Below are 17,722 nucleotides of genomic sequence, written 5' to 3' on the forward strand. Positions count from 1 at the left end.
TTATGGTCGACATGTTCATCAAAACTCAACTGATGCGACCGAAGGTCAATGGAAGGGGGAGGATACGATTTTGTGGTTGCCGATGGAAGAGGCAATATGGAGGAGGCATAAGTAGAATACATATGATATAAGAAGCTAGGGTTTAATAGTTGGTCAAAGAAATTTTTATGGTAATTTCCATGAATTAAGGGATTTTATTTTAATTATTATGCTAAAGTTACATAATTACCCTTATTACAATTTTTAATTATTTAATTATTCTTAAATTCCTATTGGTGCATTCATGCACACAATAATTGTTGGAATAGTGTCTAAGGCTGTAACTATATCCGGTTGTGCATGGTCCTTTTGGGTTGCCTTAACTATAGCAACTTGATAGGATGATTTATTAAGAGAGAATAAATATTATTAATATATTATGAGAATAATATAATGAATAATATATTTGTTATTTGATTAATATAAGTCATAGAATTAATTAGAATTAATTTGGTGACTTATAGAGATTAATTAAATAAAGGGGTAGAAACTGTCAATTGTTTGATAGTTAAGCTTTAGACTGTAAATCCATTTGGATATGGTATTGACGAATTCTAAGAGGTTTAGGATAACTAAAATCGTCCATATGCTTATCTAGGGATGGATTTGGATAGCCTTGAGAGAAGATTATCCAATTAGGGTTTAGGTTGTAACCCTTAAGGAGTCTACAAGTATAAATAGACCCTATGGCTGATGGAATTCGACACTTGACCTAAAGTAAGGAACCTCTTATCGAAATTCCTCCCCTCTCCTCTCTCCCAAATCATTCTCTTTGCTTTGGTGTTTGTAAGTCATTAGAGGAGTGACATTTGTGACTCTAGAAGCTCCAAGACCTCAAGATCAATAAGGTACTCAAAGGTATGATTCTAGATCTGTTTCAATGTTCTTATTTAACCTAATTAGTAATTAGAAGACTTGGATTCAATGCATGTTTATTAGAAAGCCTAGATCCAAGCATTAGGGTTTTGCATGCGCACATAGGAAAGTTCTTATGGCTAAAACCCATCAGTGGTACAGAGCCTAGCTTGGTTTTCTGTAAATTGTTGCTTGATTAACTGAAACAAACCTGCAAAATTCGATTTTTGGTTTCTGAGTCATGGACTCGGCGAGTCTCAAAGTGGACTCGGCGAGTAGGCCTGACTCGGCGAGTCCCTTTGTGCACTCGGCGAGTCCAGGCGTCAGGAATGGCCAGATTCGGGATTTCTTTGTGTTTATCCTATCTTAACTTACCATAAACTAATTAGATCAATATTAATTCGTTTTTCTGATAAATATAACTATTATCTTGATCTAGTTAAAGGTAATTATCAACTAATTAAATATTTGATTTCCTTATATGATAATTAATTAATTATTTTGATTATTTTGGTAATTATCTTAAAAAGAAATCTTGAATAAATCAAATATAGATAATTAGGATATTAATTGTTAATTGGAATTATTTGTTATTTGATCCTCCATGTTTTAAATGTTTAAAACCTACCCTCTTGTCTTGAAATTTACTTTTGTGATTAAAAGTTTTAATTTAGACAACTTAAATTTCAAACCCTAGATTTTAAAAGTTTAAAATACAACCCTATACTAATATGATATTACTAGAATAATATATATATATATATATATATATATATATATATATATATATATATATATGTATAACTAAATGCTAGTCTTGCCGTTAGTAGGCCTCATTCACGAAGCCGATCTATAAGGTGGGTATAAGGTTGCGGCCTATAAAATGGCGCTTAATGGGTGTACACTCACACCTACCGCTTGCTTGATTGGTGGAGGGTCGTTAGCCGAACGGGTAGGATAGGGCAACCTCATCCTCTCATTAAAAGTATAATAAGAAATATAAAGTAACTACACATTTTTTAAAATTTCCCAATCCTAGTTACTTTAGGAAAAGTGAATTGATGCAATCCCATGAAATTACACTTTGCACCTTGCTAAGATGTTAGTGGAGCGCGTGTGGTTTACCGGCACGCTAATTGGTTCTAAGCGAAGGTGGCAAAGGGTGATTTGTTGTTTATCATAGTTCAATGGAGCGTGTGTGGTTTACCGGCACATTGAATAGGTGATTGTTACAATGAAGGCGCCATGTGAATTTGCATGGTAATTCACACCCGCTTTGTGATCCTCGGCATCCCAGTCACAAACAAGAGGGGCATATCGAGATTTAAACATGCCATTGAATAGTTTCAATGAATCTCATCCGAACCTAGGAATTCTCAAAAACACTTAGGACTAATAGTTTAAGTTTCGTGATGGAGAATTAGTGAATCGTCATTCACTTACCTTCAATTTATTTGCATGTTAGATTACGGCATCCCTTTTCTAGTATGTAAATGTTATTGTTGGATCCTAGCCCTAATTTTCTTATTGGGTGATAATTAGGGATTCTTATTCTAATCTATCTTTGTCCTTTTCTAATTGTAGATGTCGAACGCAAACAACGTTGCTGCTAGTTCTTTCACATTGATGAGCCTTTGCCAAAAGGTCACCTTCGATGGAACGAACTTTAGCGAATGGATAAGATACATTCGCACCATTGCTCGCTATGAAGACAAAGAGTATGTCCTTGATGAGAAGCTCGAGAAAATCAACACCGAAATCGCTACTCCGGCCGAAATCACCGCCTTTGAAACTCATGAGCGAGATGCAACGAAGGTACATTGCATCATGATCGCCACCATGAACTCCGAATTCCAAAAGTCCTACGAGGACATGTACCCGTACGAGATGCACCAAGACTTATTGGAGAGGTACCACCAAAACGCGAGACAAGAGAGGTACGAGATTTTCACTAACATGATTTCCGCGAAGATGGGTCATGGAGAATCTCTTACCGTGCACTTGCAAAAGATGCAAAGGTATGTCGACCGCCTTCGCAAGTTAAATGTTGACTTCGGTGAGGACTTGGCAATCGACATGGTGCTTCACTCTTTACCTCCGATGTACAACCAATTTAGGATGACCTACCACATGAACAAAGAAGAGGTCACCCTAAGCAAGCTCCAAGGTCTCTTGAGGGTTGCTGAGAGCAACTTCAAGGACAAGTCTGTTGCACCCACTCCCAATCCGCCCGCTGCTCCTGTCTTGGCTATTGGACAAGGGAAAGGAAAGAAGAGGAAAGCTTCATCGAAGAACTATCGCAAGGTGAAAGCCCGAGATGGTGCCTCTTCTAGTGGGACCAAAGTTGATCCTGCTAAGCCCTGCTCTAACCCAAAGGAGGCAGAGTGCCACCACTGCCACAAGATAGGACATTGGAAGAGAAGCTGCCCAGATTACCTGCAAGCAATCAAAGAAGGAGAGATCAAGCCATCTTTCGCGGGTATATATACAATCAAATCTAACGATTCTAATCATGCTATTTCTTGGGTTCTTGATACCGGTTGTGGTTATCACATTTGTTCTAATGTGCAGGGACTAAGAAGAAGTAGGGATGTGGAGCAAGGAAGGATCAATCTAATCATGGGGAACAGAAGATCGTCGCCTGTGACCAAGATTGGAGTGTATTCCTTAGTGCTTAGGAATAGTTTAGTTTTAGATTTGAACAATTGTTGCTATTCGCCAGAAATGGCAAGAAACATCATTTCATTTCATGGTTTATATAGACAAGGATTTAGATTTTCTTTTAATAATGAGAATGGTTCTATTTCGGCTTATCTAAATGGTGTCTTTTACTTTGAAGCTATACCATGTAATGGAATATATGAAACCGTTATGATTGTTGATAACTTAGGAAATGATGTTTTAAATATTGATTCTTCCGCTAGTATGGATAAAGCATCCTTGTGGCATTGTCGTCTTGGACATGTCAACAAGAAACGCATAGCCCAACTCCAAAAGAATGGAGTGTTGGAGTCATTCGACCTTAGGGAAGATGACACATGCGAGTCTTGTTTGCTTGGAAAGATGACTAAGTCGCCCTTCACGAGCACTTGTGAGAGGGGCGAGGGTCTGTTGGACCTAATACATACCGATGTATGTGGACCGTTTAGATCAACCACGAAGGATGGGAACCGCTTCTATGTGACTTTTACCGATGACTATAGTAGATATGGGTATATCTACTTAATCAAGCAAAAGTCAGACACCTTTGAAAAGTTCAAAGAGTTCAAGAATGAAGTGGAGAATCAATTGGGCAGGAAAATCAAGATGCTTCGATCCGATCGAGGAGGAGAGTACCTAAGTCTTGAATTCCACGATTATCTCAAGGAGTGTGGAATAGTTTCGCAATTGACGCCTCCTAGGACACCGCAGTTGAATGGTGTGGCAGAAAGGCGTAATCGAACCTTATTGGATATGGTTCGCTCTATGATGAGTCGTGCTTCACTACCAATCTCTTTTTGGGGGTATGCCTTAGAGACTGCCGCCCATATCCTTAACCGAGTCCCTACTAAGAAGGTTGCCAAAACACCTCATGAGATGTGGACAGGGAAAGCTCCCTCGTTGGCACATATCAAGGTTTGGGGGTGCGAGGCTTTCGTAAGACGAGATACTCACGACAAGCTTGAACCTCGAAGTGAGCGATGTATTTTCATCGGCTACCCGCAGACATCCTTTGGATATCTCTTCTATAGACCGAAGGACAATGTTGTCTTCGTTGCAAGGAGAGGAGTTTTCCGAGAGCGAGAACTCATAAGCCAAGGAGACAGTGGGAGGCAAATCGAACTTGAAGAGATACAAGAATCGATAGATGAAGGAATCTCTACCGCTGGCACTCAACCCGAGGAGGAAACTCCGGTTGAACCAATTGACGAATCCTTACCTCTTAGACGTTCCGATAGAATTAGAGTTCACCCCCAGTTTTATGGTTTTCATATTACTACCGAAGGGGACACGTATATTAGTGATGGTACACTAGTAAATCTTGATGAACCTAATAGCTATAAGGAAGCCATGGCAGGCCCGGAGTCTGTAAAATGGAAAGAGGCAATGGATAGCGAGATCCAATCCATGTATGATAACCAAGTTTGGAATTTGGTTGATTACGTGCCCGGACGTAAGACCGTTGGGTGCAAATGGATCTTCAAGAAGAAGACCGACGTGGATGGGAATGTACACACATATAAAGCGCGATTGGTCGCGAAGGGCTTTACTCAAACTCCCGGAGTTGACTACGATGAGACCTTCTCACCAGTTGCGAAGATTAAATCTATTAGAGTGATGTTAGCAATTGCCGCATTTCATGATTATGAGATTTGGCAAATGGATGTCAAGACCGCTTTCCTTAACGGAAAGTTGGCTGAGGATGTTTACATGGCTCAGCCAGAGGGGTTTGTGGATCCGAAGCATCCGAATAGAGTGTGTAAGCTTGAGAAGTCCATCTATGGACTTAAGCAAGCATCTCGCAGATGGAATCTTTGTTTCGATGAGAAAGTCAAAGAGTTTGGTTTTGTACGAAGCGAAGACGAATCTTGTGTATATGTCAAAGCCAGTGGGAGTATAATAAGCTTCCTCGTTCTATATGTCGATGACATATTACTCATAGGAAACGACATCCCGACCCTGCAGGAGGTAAAATCATGGCTCGGGAAGTGCTTCGCTATGAAGGACCTCGAAGAGGCTTCTTACATTTTGGGAATAAGGATAGTAAGAGAAAGAAGTAAGAGACTAATTGGACTTAGTCAGAATACTTACTTAGAAAAGGTACTAAAACGTTTTAGTATGGAAAACTCAAAGAAGGGAGAACTACCAATACAAAGTAATGCCAAATTGAGTAAGACTCAAAGTCCGAGTACCGAAGCTGAGATAGCAGAAATGAGCCAAGTTCCATACGCTTCCGCAGTTGGCTCAATCATGTACGCTATGACTTGTACTCGCCCTGATGTAGCCTTCGCTTTGAGCATGGTTAGCAGATATCAAGGGAATCCTGGCAAAGCCCATTGGATTGCGGTGAAGAATATCCTTAAGTACCTTCGGAGGACGAAGGAATGGTTCTTAGTCCTCGGAGGGAGTGATGACTTGAAGGTGCGAGGGTATAGTGACGCCAGTTTTCAGACCGACAGGGACAACTACCGTTCGCAGTCGGGCTGGGTCTTTACCCTAAATGGAGGAGCAGTGACATGGAAAAGTTCCAAGCAGGAAACCGTAGCTGATTCAACGTGCGAATCAGAGTACATTGCAGCGAGCGAAGCGTCGAAGGAGGCAATATGGCTAAAGAACTTCATCGGTGATCTTGGAGTCGTACCTGCCATAAAGGAGCCCATGGAAATTTTCTGTGATAACGAAGGAGCGGTTGCCTTAACCAAGGAACCGAGGGATCATGGTAGATCAAGACATATCGACAGAAAATATCACTTCATCAGACATCGTGTAGAAGAAGGACAACTCGTAGTGAAGAGGATATCATCAGAAGATAACCCAGCAGATCCGCTTACGAAGGGACTGAGTAGGGTTAAGCACTTACAGCATGCTAGGAGTATTGGGCTGAAGGATGATATTAGAATAGATTAAATAGTATTAGAAACGTGTAATAGATAAATGTAATTGACATTTGATGATTAAATAAAGGAGTTTTATTTATGAGTAATGTTACTATCTTATGTTAATTGTTTAGCTATTGTTTCACTTTGCATGTTTTGACTTCCAAAATAATTGAGTTTATTAGGAATAATCGAATTATTCAAATGGTCCACAATCGTTCATATGTTGGGAGTAGATATGAATGAAGGTTGTCATGAATTGGTGTGTAGAATGTCTAAATGGTGTTAGACATAGCAAAGGATTGTTGCAACGTTCATGAGTGCTTATGAACTAGTTTTGAGCATTGGAATAAACCCGCGCTTGCTGGATTCACCTTATGGAATACGATATAAAAGGTGATCGCAAGACGATAATATCATATAGTCTTAAAACCTAGATATATGGTTTATTATTTGTTAATTGATTGTACATTGATAATACGAAAACGCATCAGTAACTTGGTGTTATAAAACGTATTGTTGTGTATAGTTGGTTAATGAATAAGTAAATGCATATAAGTCGAAGTTTATCTGTAACTTTTATCTAAGAAGGTAAAAGCGATATCTCGGCCGCTCGATGATTTGATTTGACTTATGTGCCGGGCCCGGTCAGAACTGAATTGATGTGTTCGATTAAGTTCTATGTCAAATAAATCAGAGATCGAGAAACCTAAATGCTTGACTAACCATTCCATAGGATTGTCAGCATGATATCTAACAGAGGACTGTACGTTCCCTTATCTGAAGGACAAGATTGATTAGATTAGAGTTGACAGCGTCTTTGAGAGCTACGATTGTAAACCGAATTGTACTTGTATAGTTACTAGACTTATCCAAGTGGGAGACTGTTGGAATAGTGTCTAAGGCTGTAACTATATCCGGTTGTGCATGGTCCTTTTGGGTTGCCTTCACTATAGCAACTTGATAGGATGATTTATTAAGAGAGAATAAATATTATTAATATATTATGAGAATAATATAATGAATAATATATTTGTTATTTGATTAATATAAGTCATAGAATTAATTAGAATTAATTTGGTGACTTATAGAGATTAATTAAATAAAGGGGTATAAACTGTCAATTGTTTGATAGTTAAGCTTTAGACTGTAAATCCATTTGGATATGGTATGGACGAATTCTAAGAGGTTTAGGATAACTAAAATCGTCCATATGCTTATCTAGGGATGGATTTGGATAGCCTTGAGAGAAGATTATCCAATTAGGGTTTAGGTTATAACCCTTAAGGAGTCTACAAGTATAAATAGACCCTATGGCTGATGGAATTCGACACTTGACCTAAAGTAAGGAACCTCTGATCGAAATTCCTCCCCTCTCCTCTCTCCCAAATCATTCTCTTTGCTTTGGTGTTTGTAAGCCATTAGAGGAGTGACATTTGTGACTCTAGAAGCTCCAAGACCTCAAGATCAACAAGGTACTCAAAGGTATGATTCTAGATCTGTTTCAATGTTCTTATTTAACCTAATTAGTAATTAGAAGACTTGGATTCAATGCATGTTTATTAGAAAGCCTAGATCCAAGCATTAGGGTTTTGCATGCGCACATAGGAAAGTTCTTATGGCTAAAACCCATCAATAATTACTAGAAACATTTGAACCTCTTTCTCTCTCTCTCTCTCTCTCTCTCTATATATATATATATATATATATATATATATATATATATATATATATATATATATATATATATATATATATATATATATATATATATATATCGAAAATGTTTGCACCAAGAGAGAGAAAGAGAGGAGGGGGGTGATACCCCCTCCTACCTTTCACCTACCCCACACCTAGGGTGTGGTGTTCCTGGGTACAATTTGCTAAACCGCACGATTCCTTCCGGCCCTAGAAACAATTTCCTAAATGTGTGCTTTCATCAGTATTGCATAGGGTATCAAGAAACCAATTTGTAGATAATCAAGAACAATGAAATCTTGATTTCATGCTTAAAAATGAACATCAAACATATAGAATACTTTGCTTTGTTTGATGCTTTGAGAGACAATTAATTTGGCAGAGTAATATATTGCTTTTTATGTGTGTATTTTCTCAAAAAAAAAAAAAAAACTGAACATCTTTGTATAGAGAGAAGACGACCGAAGTTAAGAGCCGGATCATTTCATTCGGAAACTTTGTTGCTATCGGTAGTTTTTAAGTTCCTATTAACATTAAGCTTACGATTGTTATGAGGCCTAATGAAAGTATAGATCGATCCTTAGCCTAAATAACAATAACAATAACAATAACAATAATAATAATAATAATAATAATAAATTCTTGAATAATAATAATAAATTCTTGGACGTGGAACTTGTTGACACCCCCTTGGTTGTCCTTCATTTACATGAATCAATAAATTAGGCTAGAAGATGAGCAAAGCGGTAAACACAAGTAAAAAATATAATGTAATAGAATGTTTTGCAAAACACCATGTATGAAAAAAAAATATGTCGACAAAAATTAGTTGTACTTTTAGTTTCAATCAAGCAATGACTTAGGTTTAATCAGTTTCAAAAGAAATACAAAATAAAAATTGTGTAATTTAAAAGTATATATTACGTCAATTTAAATTATATACCAGTTTTGGATAACCAAATAGTTAAAACACAATAGTGAGTCAACGAAAAAAGATTCTAACAAGAAAATCAAAATTCCAATCTGTATATGCAACTCATCAAAGATTCTAAGTTTCTAACACGAAAATCAAGACCCATTCCAACAAAACTTAATATACAAAACGAACGAACTAAAACAAGTCATCTAACAAAGCCAAGAACAAGAACCACCTACTGTCAAGACGATTTTGCCCCAACTTCCGGTTGGCCCTCTTCAAAACCAACAACCACATCACCACCACCACCACCACCATAACTGCCGCCATCACCACCATCTTCAGAACCAGATTCATCATCTCCATCGAAACCAAAACCTCCACCAACTACAAAATCATCATCTTCTCCACCACCAAAACCCCTACCATAGCCTCCCCGCCACTCATCATCATCACTATCAATATCCAAAAATCTTGATCTGTTTTGAATTGCACGTCTTCGAAGTATAAAAACATTGAAATAATAACTCACAAGTTCCTTCATTGTTTTATAAGGAAACGTAATCGAGAGTTGTTTCCATAAGCTTTTCCCAACAGATCCGGTGTTCAAATACACCACCTCATGAAAACGTCTCTCTTCTTCATCACTCCATTTGTAAGCAACTTCTTCTCCCATTTCCACCATTCCCAAATCAACAAACTTCTCACGCCCAAGCGATTCCATCAGTTTCAGTCTCGCTTCCTTCACATGTTGCTGCACACATCTAATCGAACCACCATCCAAGCACTCACAATTTGAAAAGCCAGAACCGGAATGTCTGATTCCATTGGAATTGTTGATTCCGTCGGAATGGCTAATTCCGTCAGAATCACCGATTCCAACGACAGAAACTCCCAAGAAACGTTCAATTCCACTATTGTTTTTATAAGTTCTCGCCAGCTCAGGGCTGAATTCCGGGACATCAGCTTGATGATCTGGTCCGATTGGAATCGATTTCCTGGGAGGGCGATTCATTAGAGATGAGTAGATATCTTCGTAACAAAACAGTGGTCGCCTTGGGAAGTTGTTTTCCAAGAATTCAGAGAAAAGATTAGGGCAGTAAACAGGCACAGATCCGGAATCGGATTCATCAGTTCCGATTCCGGTCACCAACGGTAAAGGTGCAGTTGTCTCGAACTCTTTGGGAACCATGAAAGGGACAGTAACATTTTCACTTTCCGGACTTTCATCTGAACGGAAATGCTTACGTCCATCATCAGTAAATGAAGCTGACTTATTTCCATAGTCAAGATGCTTCGGGTGCTCAATGAACTCCTGAAGATCTTCATTAAAGGCTCGTTTGGTTCCCATCACTATTCGCAATCTGTAATGAAATCCAGAAGTAAATGCAACAGAGTTGAGACAGAATGTGCAAAAAAAAGAATGGAACCGAGTTATGCATGGAATTACAGATCAGTCCTTGCCAAAAATGGGGAAAAGAAACTAAAGTTATATCATTGTCAGTGTTGAGAGAGAATGGGAGAAATAATTACCATTGATATACAGATATATGTACACATATATATATTAGTAAAGTATCGGAAATCGTATCTTGGTTTTTATAACCCTAAGGATTACAAACATACACATATGGTTACCTAAAAAGAAAAAACATGAGAGAGAGAGAGAGGGTGACTTCACACTACATAAAAGGTATGCACAAGCGAAGGGTAAGCAGATATATAAACAAGAAGGATATACAAAAATCAGAACAGAAGATTGATTTTCCTGCATCAAGACAAATCCTGTGATCATTCTAGGAAACTTATACAATTTGCAGTGAACCTTACAACATCCGGTTGAGACAATAAAATAGAAATTAGATAAATGCACCAAAAAACTTCAAATCGGATACAAACAACAAATCGTGTAATGGAACGTATTTAGAAAGGTAAAACAACAAGATTTGTAAAGATGTGAAATCATAATGATAAATTGATGTCATTAAAGTGGCCATATAAGTTAAGGTTGGTTCTAAAGTTTTAGTCCAACATGAAGCAAAAGCAGTGTCAATCACATTTATGTTTCGAATAATGTCAATAAAAGCCTTAACAAATAATAACTTTTGGATTATAAAGATACATAAAACAAACAGATTATTTATAAGATGGATGATTAAAATGTCTCTTTAACTCAGTAACACCATCACAGCTTCTTATGCACAATTTAAGGAAATAAAAGACAAACTTCTCGGCTATAACTATGAACACACTACTACATTAGTGTGCATGACATGGTGGTATGCTCGAGATAAACAAATTTTTGACATATGAAAACATGTTATTAGGGCATTAAAATTCCTTTCAAAGATTTTGAATGTAGTTTAGAAATGGGATAATTAACATTAAAATTAAGAATTACACAAACTTGCATTCCATATATCCAAAACCTTACATTTTAAACAGAAAACATCCTAAACTTATCAATCTGGACGTATCTCAGGTACTAGGACGCCTAATTTAAGCAGGTAAAATTATCCCCAATTTTTTTCTTGGAACCCTAACCCTAAACAGTAATATATGCATAAATCAACAAATTTTCAATCAATACGAATAATAAATCGTAATTAACGAGCATGCTTACCAAATCCCTCAATCAATTTACAAAGAAAACGAATTTTTCCAACACGCGCGCTTCAAAACCCTAAATGTAAATTATGCTAAACAATCTACAATTTACGATCAACGAACATAGGGTTATTTGCGAGGATCAAAAATCGACCAAGAGAATATCACCGATCGAAAGGGAAAAGGTTTAAATCGGAAAATTGAACGACAAACCCTAACCCTAAAATTAGATAAAAGAAACGAAATAGAGAAAAATTAAGATCGATCGATAGATCAGGAGTAGTTTAGAACTATTGAAAATTTAAATTTGACTATCGATTTAGAAGAACAAGATAAAACGAAGCCCGATCCGGAGAGACTTCGAAGAATACGATGAAAAGAGGGGAGAATCAAGAATGGATACGGTTCTTGTTTATCGAAAGCTAGGAGAACGGTTCGGATATGTTACCGGTTTGGCCAAATTAAGCCGGTTACACGTGTCCAGTAGCCTTTCCTTTGAAAACCCGCTTGTTTATAAAACGTGCCCTTATGCAATGTCTTTTTACATATATGGCCCTTATTAGTTAACGATAAAGTTTAGAGGACCGATGTGGGATGCAAAGCATTCACCATCCACTCGATTGTTGATGTGGATCTTTGCTTTTGACTTTTTATCTTTTTATTAAATACACAACCACAAATCTATTCCTATGTGGAAATGGAATGGAGTGATTTAATATAAGATATTATTAATCTAACTGTATTTTTATTTAATATAAAAAAATAATTTAAAAATAAGTTTTCTAAAAATGATCAAAACTTTTGGAATAGTATTTTTGACCATTATGTCACAATCGGAAGAAATGACTTTTATTTATTAGGATAAATTTTCTTAAGTATCATTTGATTCTTGTAATCTTGTTAATTTAAAAAATCAATACATATCGACATAAGACAAATGGATAACAAATTGTGCCGCTAACTCTTTCTAAATGACAAAACAATATTTTTTTTAAAAAACAATATATATGGATCTAAGATATATAACATTAATATGCATGACTCGTTAGACTTTGTTGAGGAACTCCACCACCTTTGGTGTGAAAAAACTGAAAGTATTAAATGTGAAATGTATAAACACATGTTGATTTTCAATGCATGCATTCTCGTGCTTTTCTAGTTTGCATTTGACGGCTTTCAAAACAGCATGCCCCGTTGTAAAACTATCACTTCTCAAACAAACGATAGAGGAGGTCCCAGTAAGATTCACACAGGCGTGTTTCACAATTATAAAAATATATTTTTCTTATTACAAAACATTTTGAATTGATATCAAGATGTTGGATCCGATATTCAAGATTACGAACGTGTAAAAAAAATATTCCAGAATTTTCAGAACAAATCTGAAATCTGATAAACGATTCGGAAATTTTAATATATATATATATATATATATATATATATATATATATGTGTGTGTGTGTGTGTGTGTGTGTGTGCGCGCGCGCGCGTGTGTGTTTATTAAGCCTAACAAAAAATTAAAAAAAAAACAAAACAAAAGATTATTCCAAAATAATTGTGGATCAACCATGCAATATGCAATGACAACAAACCAAGCATGTATGTGATCTCTCCTATAAAGTTGTAAGTTTCTTTTCTCTTTAGCAGTCTAACTATTCTTTTTGTGGGTTTTTAAAAGGGTTGTGTTATAAATACACTACGGCCCCTCCCTTCACTCACATAAATAGTCAAATTAGGACGACATACAAACACTGTTACACTCACATGGAGGGGAAGAGGGGTACACAAGATTGGGGTCAGATACACGTTGGTTTGTTGTCATTGCATGGTTGATCCAAAATTGTCGCCTCTCCTATGAAGTAGGTTTTTATCTCTTCTGTGGTTATGTGTGTAGAGGTTTTTATTATTCATTTACTTCAACTTCCAATGCACATTGTCACCTCTCCTATAAAGTAGGTTTTTATCTCTTTCGAAGCCTTTGTTGTAGATTTCACATACAAATCGGCTTGTTGATGTTCGTGGTTTTGGTGAAAGTGTCGTCATTTTAAATTTCGCATAAAAGCCCCGATGACCCATTACGGCATGAAATGGTTCATTTAGAGCAGTGTTATTTTTGTAAACAATGTCTAAAAACTTGATTATTTTCTTAAACACCTTATTTATAAAGGTTAGTTTAATGAATATCATTGTAATATATTACCATTAACTTATATTTAATTTCTTTAAATGTCTTGAAACTATTAATATTGTATTATATCTTACTATATGAATAAAGTACAATGTCTATTATAATCAAAGTAGTTCTTGCTTTATTAACTTTTATGCTATATTTTCTTATATATCATATAAATTATTTTCTTTCATTTATTGTCATCATTCTTTTATAAAATATATACAATTTATTACTTAAAAATGTACAAATCATGGATTGGAAAACCATTGGTCTATCATTTACACAAACAAACCTTAGGCAGATATGTATGATCACATAAGGCTGATTTGACACATCATTTATGCGTGAACACCATTTCCAGACCTTTGTAGTCATGGTATGGCGTGAGGTGGGCCCCCCACTCATTATTTCTCTCTCTTCTTCCCCATGCATAAAGACCGTCCTCTTTGGTTGTGATGTGTTGGTGAGGTTTGGATGTGATAGATGTGTTTTGACGCGTTAAACTGTGATGGATGTGTTTTGACGCGTTAAGCGTTCCCGTTAGCCTTACTTTTTAGGATTCCACTCGCCAACTTTTGGCATATCACTACACGGCCAACCATTTGTTTCGTTAATGCATGCATTTCCATCACCGCTTACTTTTTATCATGTTTATTATTGTTATATAGTGTCCATAACTAATTAATATCCTTACGAAGAAGAAAAAACAAATTATAGCAACAATCTCTAACTCTAAACAACTTATTACTTAATTAAAACTACACTTACATCAAAACCGTAACTAATTAATTAATATCCTTATGAATAACCAAAAAAGAGCAAAAATGAAACACTAAACGTTGGAAAGTTAAAAGTTTAACCTAATTAACCAATACTACTCCATCTTAACTCAAGCAACGGCAGGCATGTCCTTCAACCATGGGTCCAACGGCTTCCCAATCGAGTAAACAATAAACCCAATCTGCCTTAACTTTCCCACATCTACAACATTCCTACCATCAAAAACATAAGCTGGTTTCGGCATATTATCAAAAATCTTCTTATAATCAAGACTCTTAAACTCATCCCACTCGGTAAGAATACAAATCGCATGAGCATCCTTTGTAGCTTCATAAGCATTATGAACCATTTTAACACTTTTCCTAACAGTCTCTTCATCTATCTGAATCGTTGTCGACCCTGAAGGTTGGTCCCAGTCGAACTTCGGCATCGAAAGATCCTTCATCATTTGCTCTTCTGGAACCTGAGGATCATATATAATCAACTGAGCTCTATCCGATAACAAACCTCTACACACATCAATCGCCGGAGTTTCCCTCGTGTCACCGGTGTCTTTCTTGAAAGAAAACCCTAAAATCGCAATCTTTTTTCCTGACACCGTGTTAAACATGGAAGACACAAGTCTGTTCACAAATCGATTCTTTTGGTAATCATTGATCTTTATAACTTGTTTCCAGTAGTTTGCGACTTCGGGGAGACCATTGCATTCGCAAATGTAAACTAAATTCAAGATGTCTTTTTGAAAACAAGACCCACCAAACCCAACACTCGCGCTTAAAAACTTTGACCCGATTCTTTGATCTTTACCTACGGAATAAGAAACTTGGGTAACATTGGCACCTGTTGCTTCACATAAAGCTGAGATTGAGTTAACAGAAGAGATTCTTTGTGCTAAAAAAGCGTTGGCAGCGAGTTTGGAAAGCTCAGCAGACCAAAGATTAGTACATATGATTCGTTCTTCTGGGACCCAATGAGCGTAAACATCTTTTAATGTTTTAATGGCTTTTAACCCTCCCGGAGTTTCTTCTCTACCTCCGATAAGGACACGATCGGGGTCAAATAAGTCGGCGATTGCAGTACCTTCAGCGAGGAATTCCGGGTTTGAGAGGATTTGAAATTCGATGCCTTTATTGTTGTGGGTGAGAATCTTTTCTATGGCTTCTGCTGTTTTAACGGGAACTGTTGACTTTTCAACTACGATTTTGGAGGATTTTGATACGTCGGCGATCATACGTGCAGCGCTTTCCCAGTACGTGAGGTCGGCGGCTTTTCCGGCACCAAGTCCTGAACTTTTAGTTGGAGTATTGACGGAGACGAAGACTATATCTGCTTGTGCGACATTCTTTTCAACTTCGTTACTGAAGAAAAGATTCTTGCCTCTGCATTTCTTTACGACGTCGTCGAGTCCAGGTTCGTAGATAGGGAGTTTTTCACTGTTCCATGCTGTGATTCGAGGCACGGAGACGTCGACAACAGCCACTTCGATTGACGGGCATTTTAATGCTATGACAGCCATGGTTGGACCTCCGACATACCCAGCTCCGATACAACAGATTTTCACCATTCTTGTTTATATTTTCTTCTTTACTCTCCTGAAACTGAAACTAATACCAAAAACACATTTAAAATGACAGGAATTATTCAACAAGATCGATCAGATGGCGGATCTTTGCGAGAGAAAACCCCATGATAACATAAATATATACATATTTACTATTATAAAGAAATTTAAACAGAATATTAATAAGTCAAAATTCAACAATTTCCGTATCAGATAATCAAAACCAAAAATATGGCTTCTTATAATCCAGATCTAGCCTTCCTTCACAATATCCATATATAACGTATAGATTAAGAACATGAGAGACGAATAAGAGCAAGCGAAATCCGTTGGTTAAATTTACCAAGAGAACAAGGACGTGGAACATATCTAGCCGGCGGCATGAGGATGAAATGCAACAAACGTAAATCCCAAATTAAGTAACGTACAGATAAAGTGGAGTAAGAATTTACCTTTGTTTGTGGTACGCGAAGAAGAGTGAGAGGAAGTGGCAGATCGAGAGAATAGATCCAAATGGAATGGAGGTGGTAGGGAGATTATTATGGAGAAAAATGTGGAAATCAGTAAGTGATCTGAGTGAGAGCTGGAGATACAGGTGGTACAGGAAACAGTTAGCTAGTGAATTTTTTTATTAATTCATACCACCGTGAAAACAATTAATTTTATTGTTATATACTGCATTTTTTTGAAAATCTTTTATAACTAATAAATAATATATAATAATTAATAAATGAAATAATCCTGCATAATAATATTTTGTCATATGCAATAATTACAGTACAATATGTATATTATATAAACTTCTAAATCGTAGCATTGTTATGTATGACAAAAAAAAATTATTATGTAAGGATTATCTCTCAATAAATACACATCTTATGTTGATACATGTTCTTTTTCAAGCCCTCCTATTCTTTTTTTCATGCTCATTTTTTTATCTAGCAAATACCTAAAATGCCCCTTTCACTATAAACACCATTGACCAACGCATACTAAAATAGATACACTTTCTAACTCCAAGAACGAGAAATCATTGAAACAAAGCTGAGGCTCTGCAAGGAATATTTAAATTCATGTGATTCGATTTCGGATCAAAGCTTTTGTTTCAAGTCAATTTTGATTAAAGCATGTTCATTCAAGTCATTTTCAAGGCTAGCGCCTATTTGCTTTGAAAAAAGAAATTCACTTCCATCTTAGTGTGTGTTCTTCCATCTTAGTGTGTGTTCTTCTGTACGTGTTCCTTTGTGGGTGTTCTTATGCTTTAAACAATTAAACTGTAAATTTCTGAAAATCAAAATCGTGGAATCTTATTATGTCTACGTATTATTTTGTTTGATTCATATGATTTGTTTTTTCTCGGTAAATATGGGCAAAGGGGAGTAAAGGATAAATATTAAACATGTTGGAAGTATCCACATGGTCGCAACAAGTTTGTGATACTTTTTCAAATTGCATGGTCATTATGGGTTACACCCAAGACATTATTTAAACCGACAAAAAAAGGAAAACTAGAGGGA

The 17,722-nt window shown here is 36.6% G+C and overlaps 2 protein-coding genes across 2 annotated transcripts; both read right to left on the bottom strand.

The window, feature by feature from the left end:
* Positions 1 to 9,164: 9,164 nt before the first annotated feature.
* Positions 9,165 to 12,183, bottom strand: LOC145092612 (uncharacterized). Its single transcript, XM_079030569.1, has 2 exons — positions 11,708 to 12,183; positions 9,165 to 10,448 (listed from the first exon to the last, which is right to left on the bottom strand). Exon 2 carries the CDS (start codon positions 10,433 to 10,435, stop codon positions 9,326 to 9,328), a length of 1,110 nt encoding a protein of 369 aa, XP_078886695.1. The 5' UTR covers positions 10,436 to 10,448; positions 11,708 to 12,183; the 3' UTR covers positions 9,165 to 9,325.
* A 2,378-nt stretch (positions 12,184 to 14,561) lies between these two features.
* On the bottom strand, positions 14,562 to 16,488 carry UGD1 (UDP-glucose dehydrogenase 1). The gene has a single exon (XM_079030570.1). It carries the CDS (start codon positions 16,206 to 16,208, stop codon positions 14,754 to 14,756), a length of 1,455 nt encoding a protein of 484 aa, XP_078886696.1. The 5' UTR covers positions 16,209 to 16,488; the 3' UTR covers positions 14,562 to 14,753.
* Positions 16,489 to 17,722: the final 1,234 nt, after the last annotated feature.

The sequence above is a fragment of the Lactuca serriola genome, chromosome 3, assembly GCF_051521515.1.
Source record: "Lactuca serriola cultivar US96UC23 chromosome 3, Lser_US96UC23_V15, whole genome shotgun sequence".
In the NCBI taxonomy this organism is placed as follows: Eukaryota; Viridiplantae; Streptophyta; class Magnoliopsida; order Asterales; family Asteraceae; genus Lactuca; species Lactuca serriola.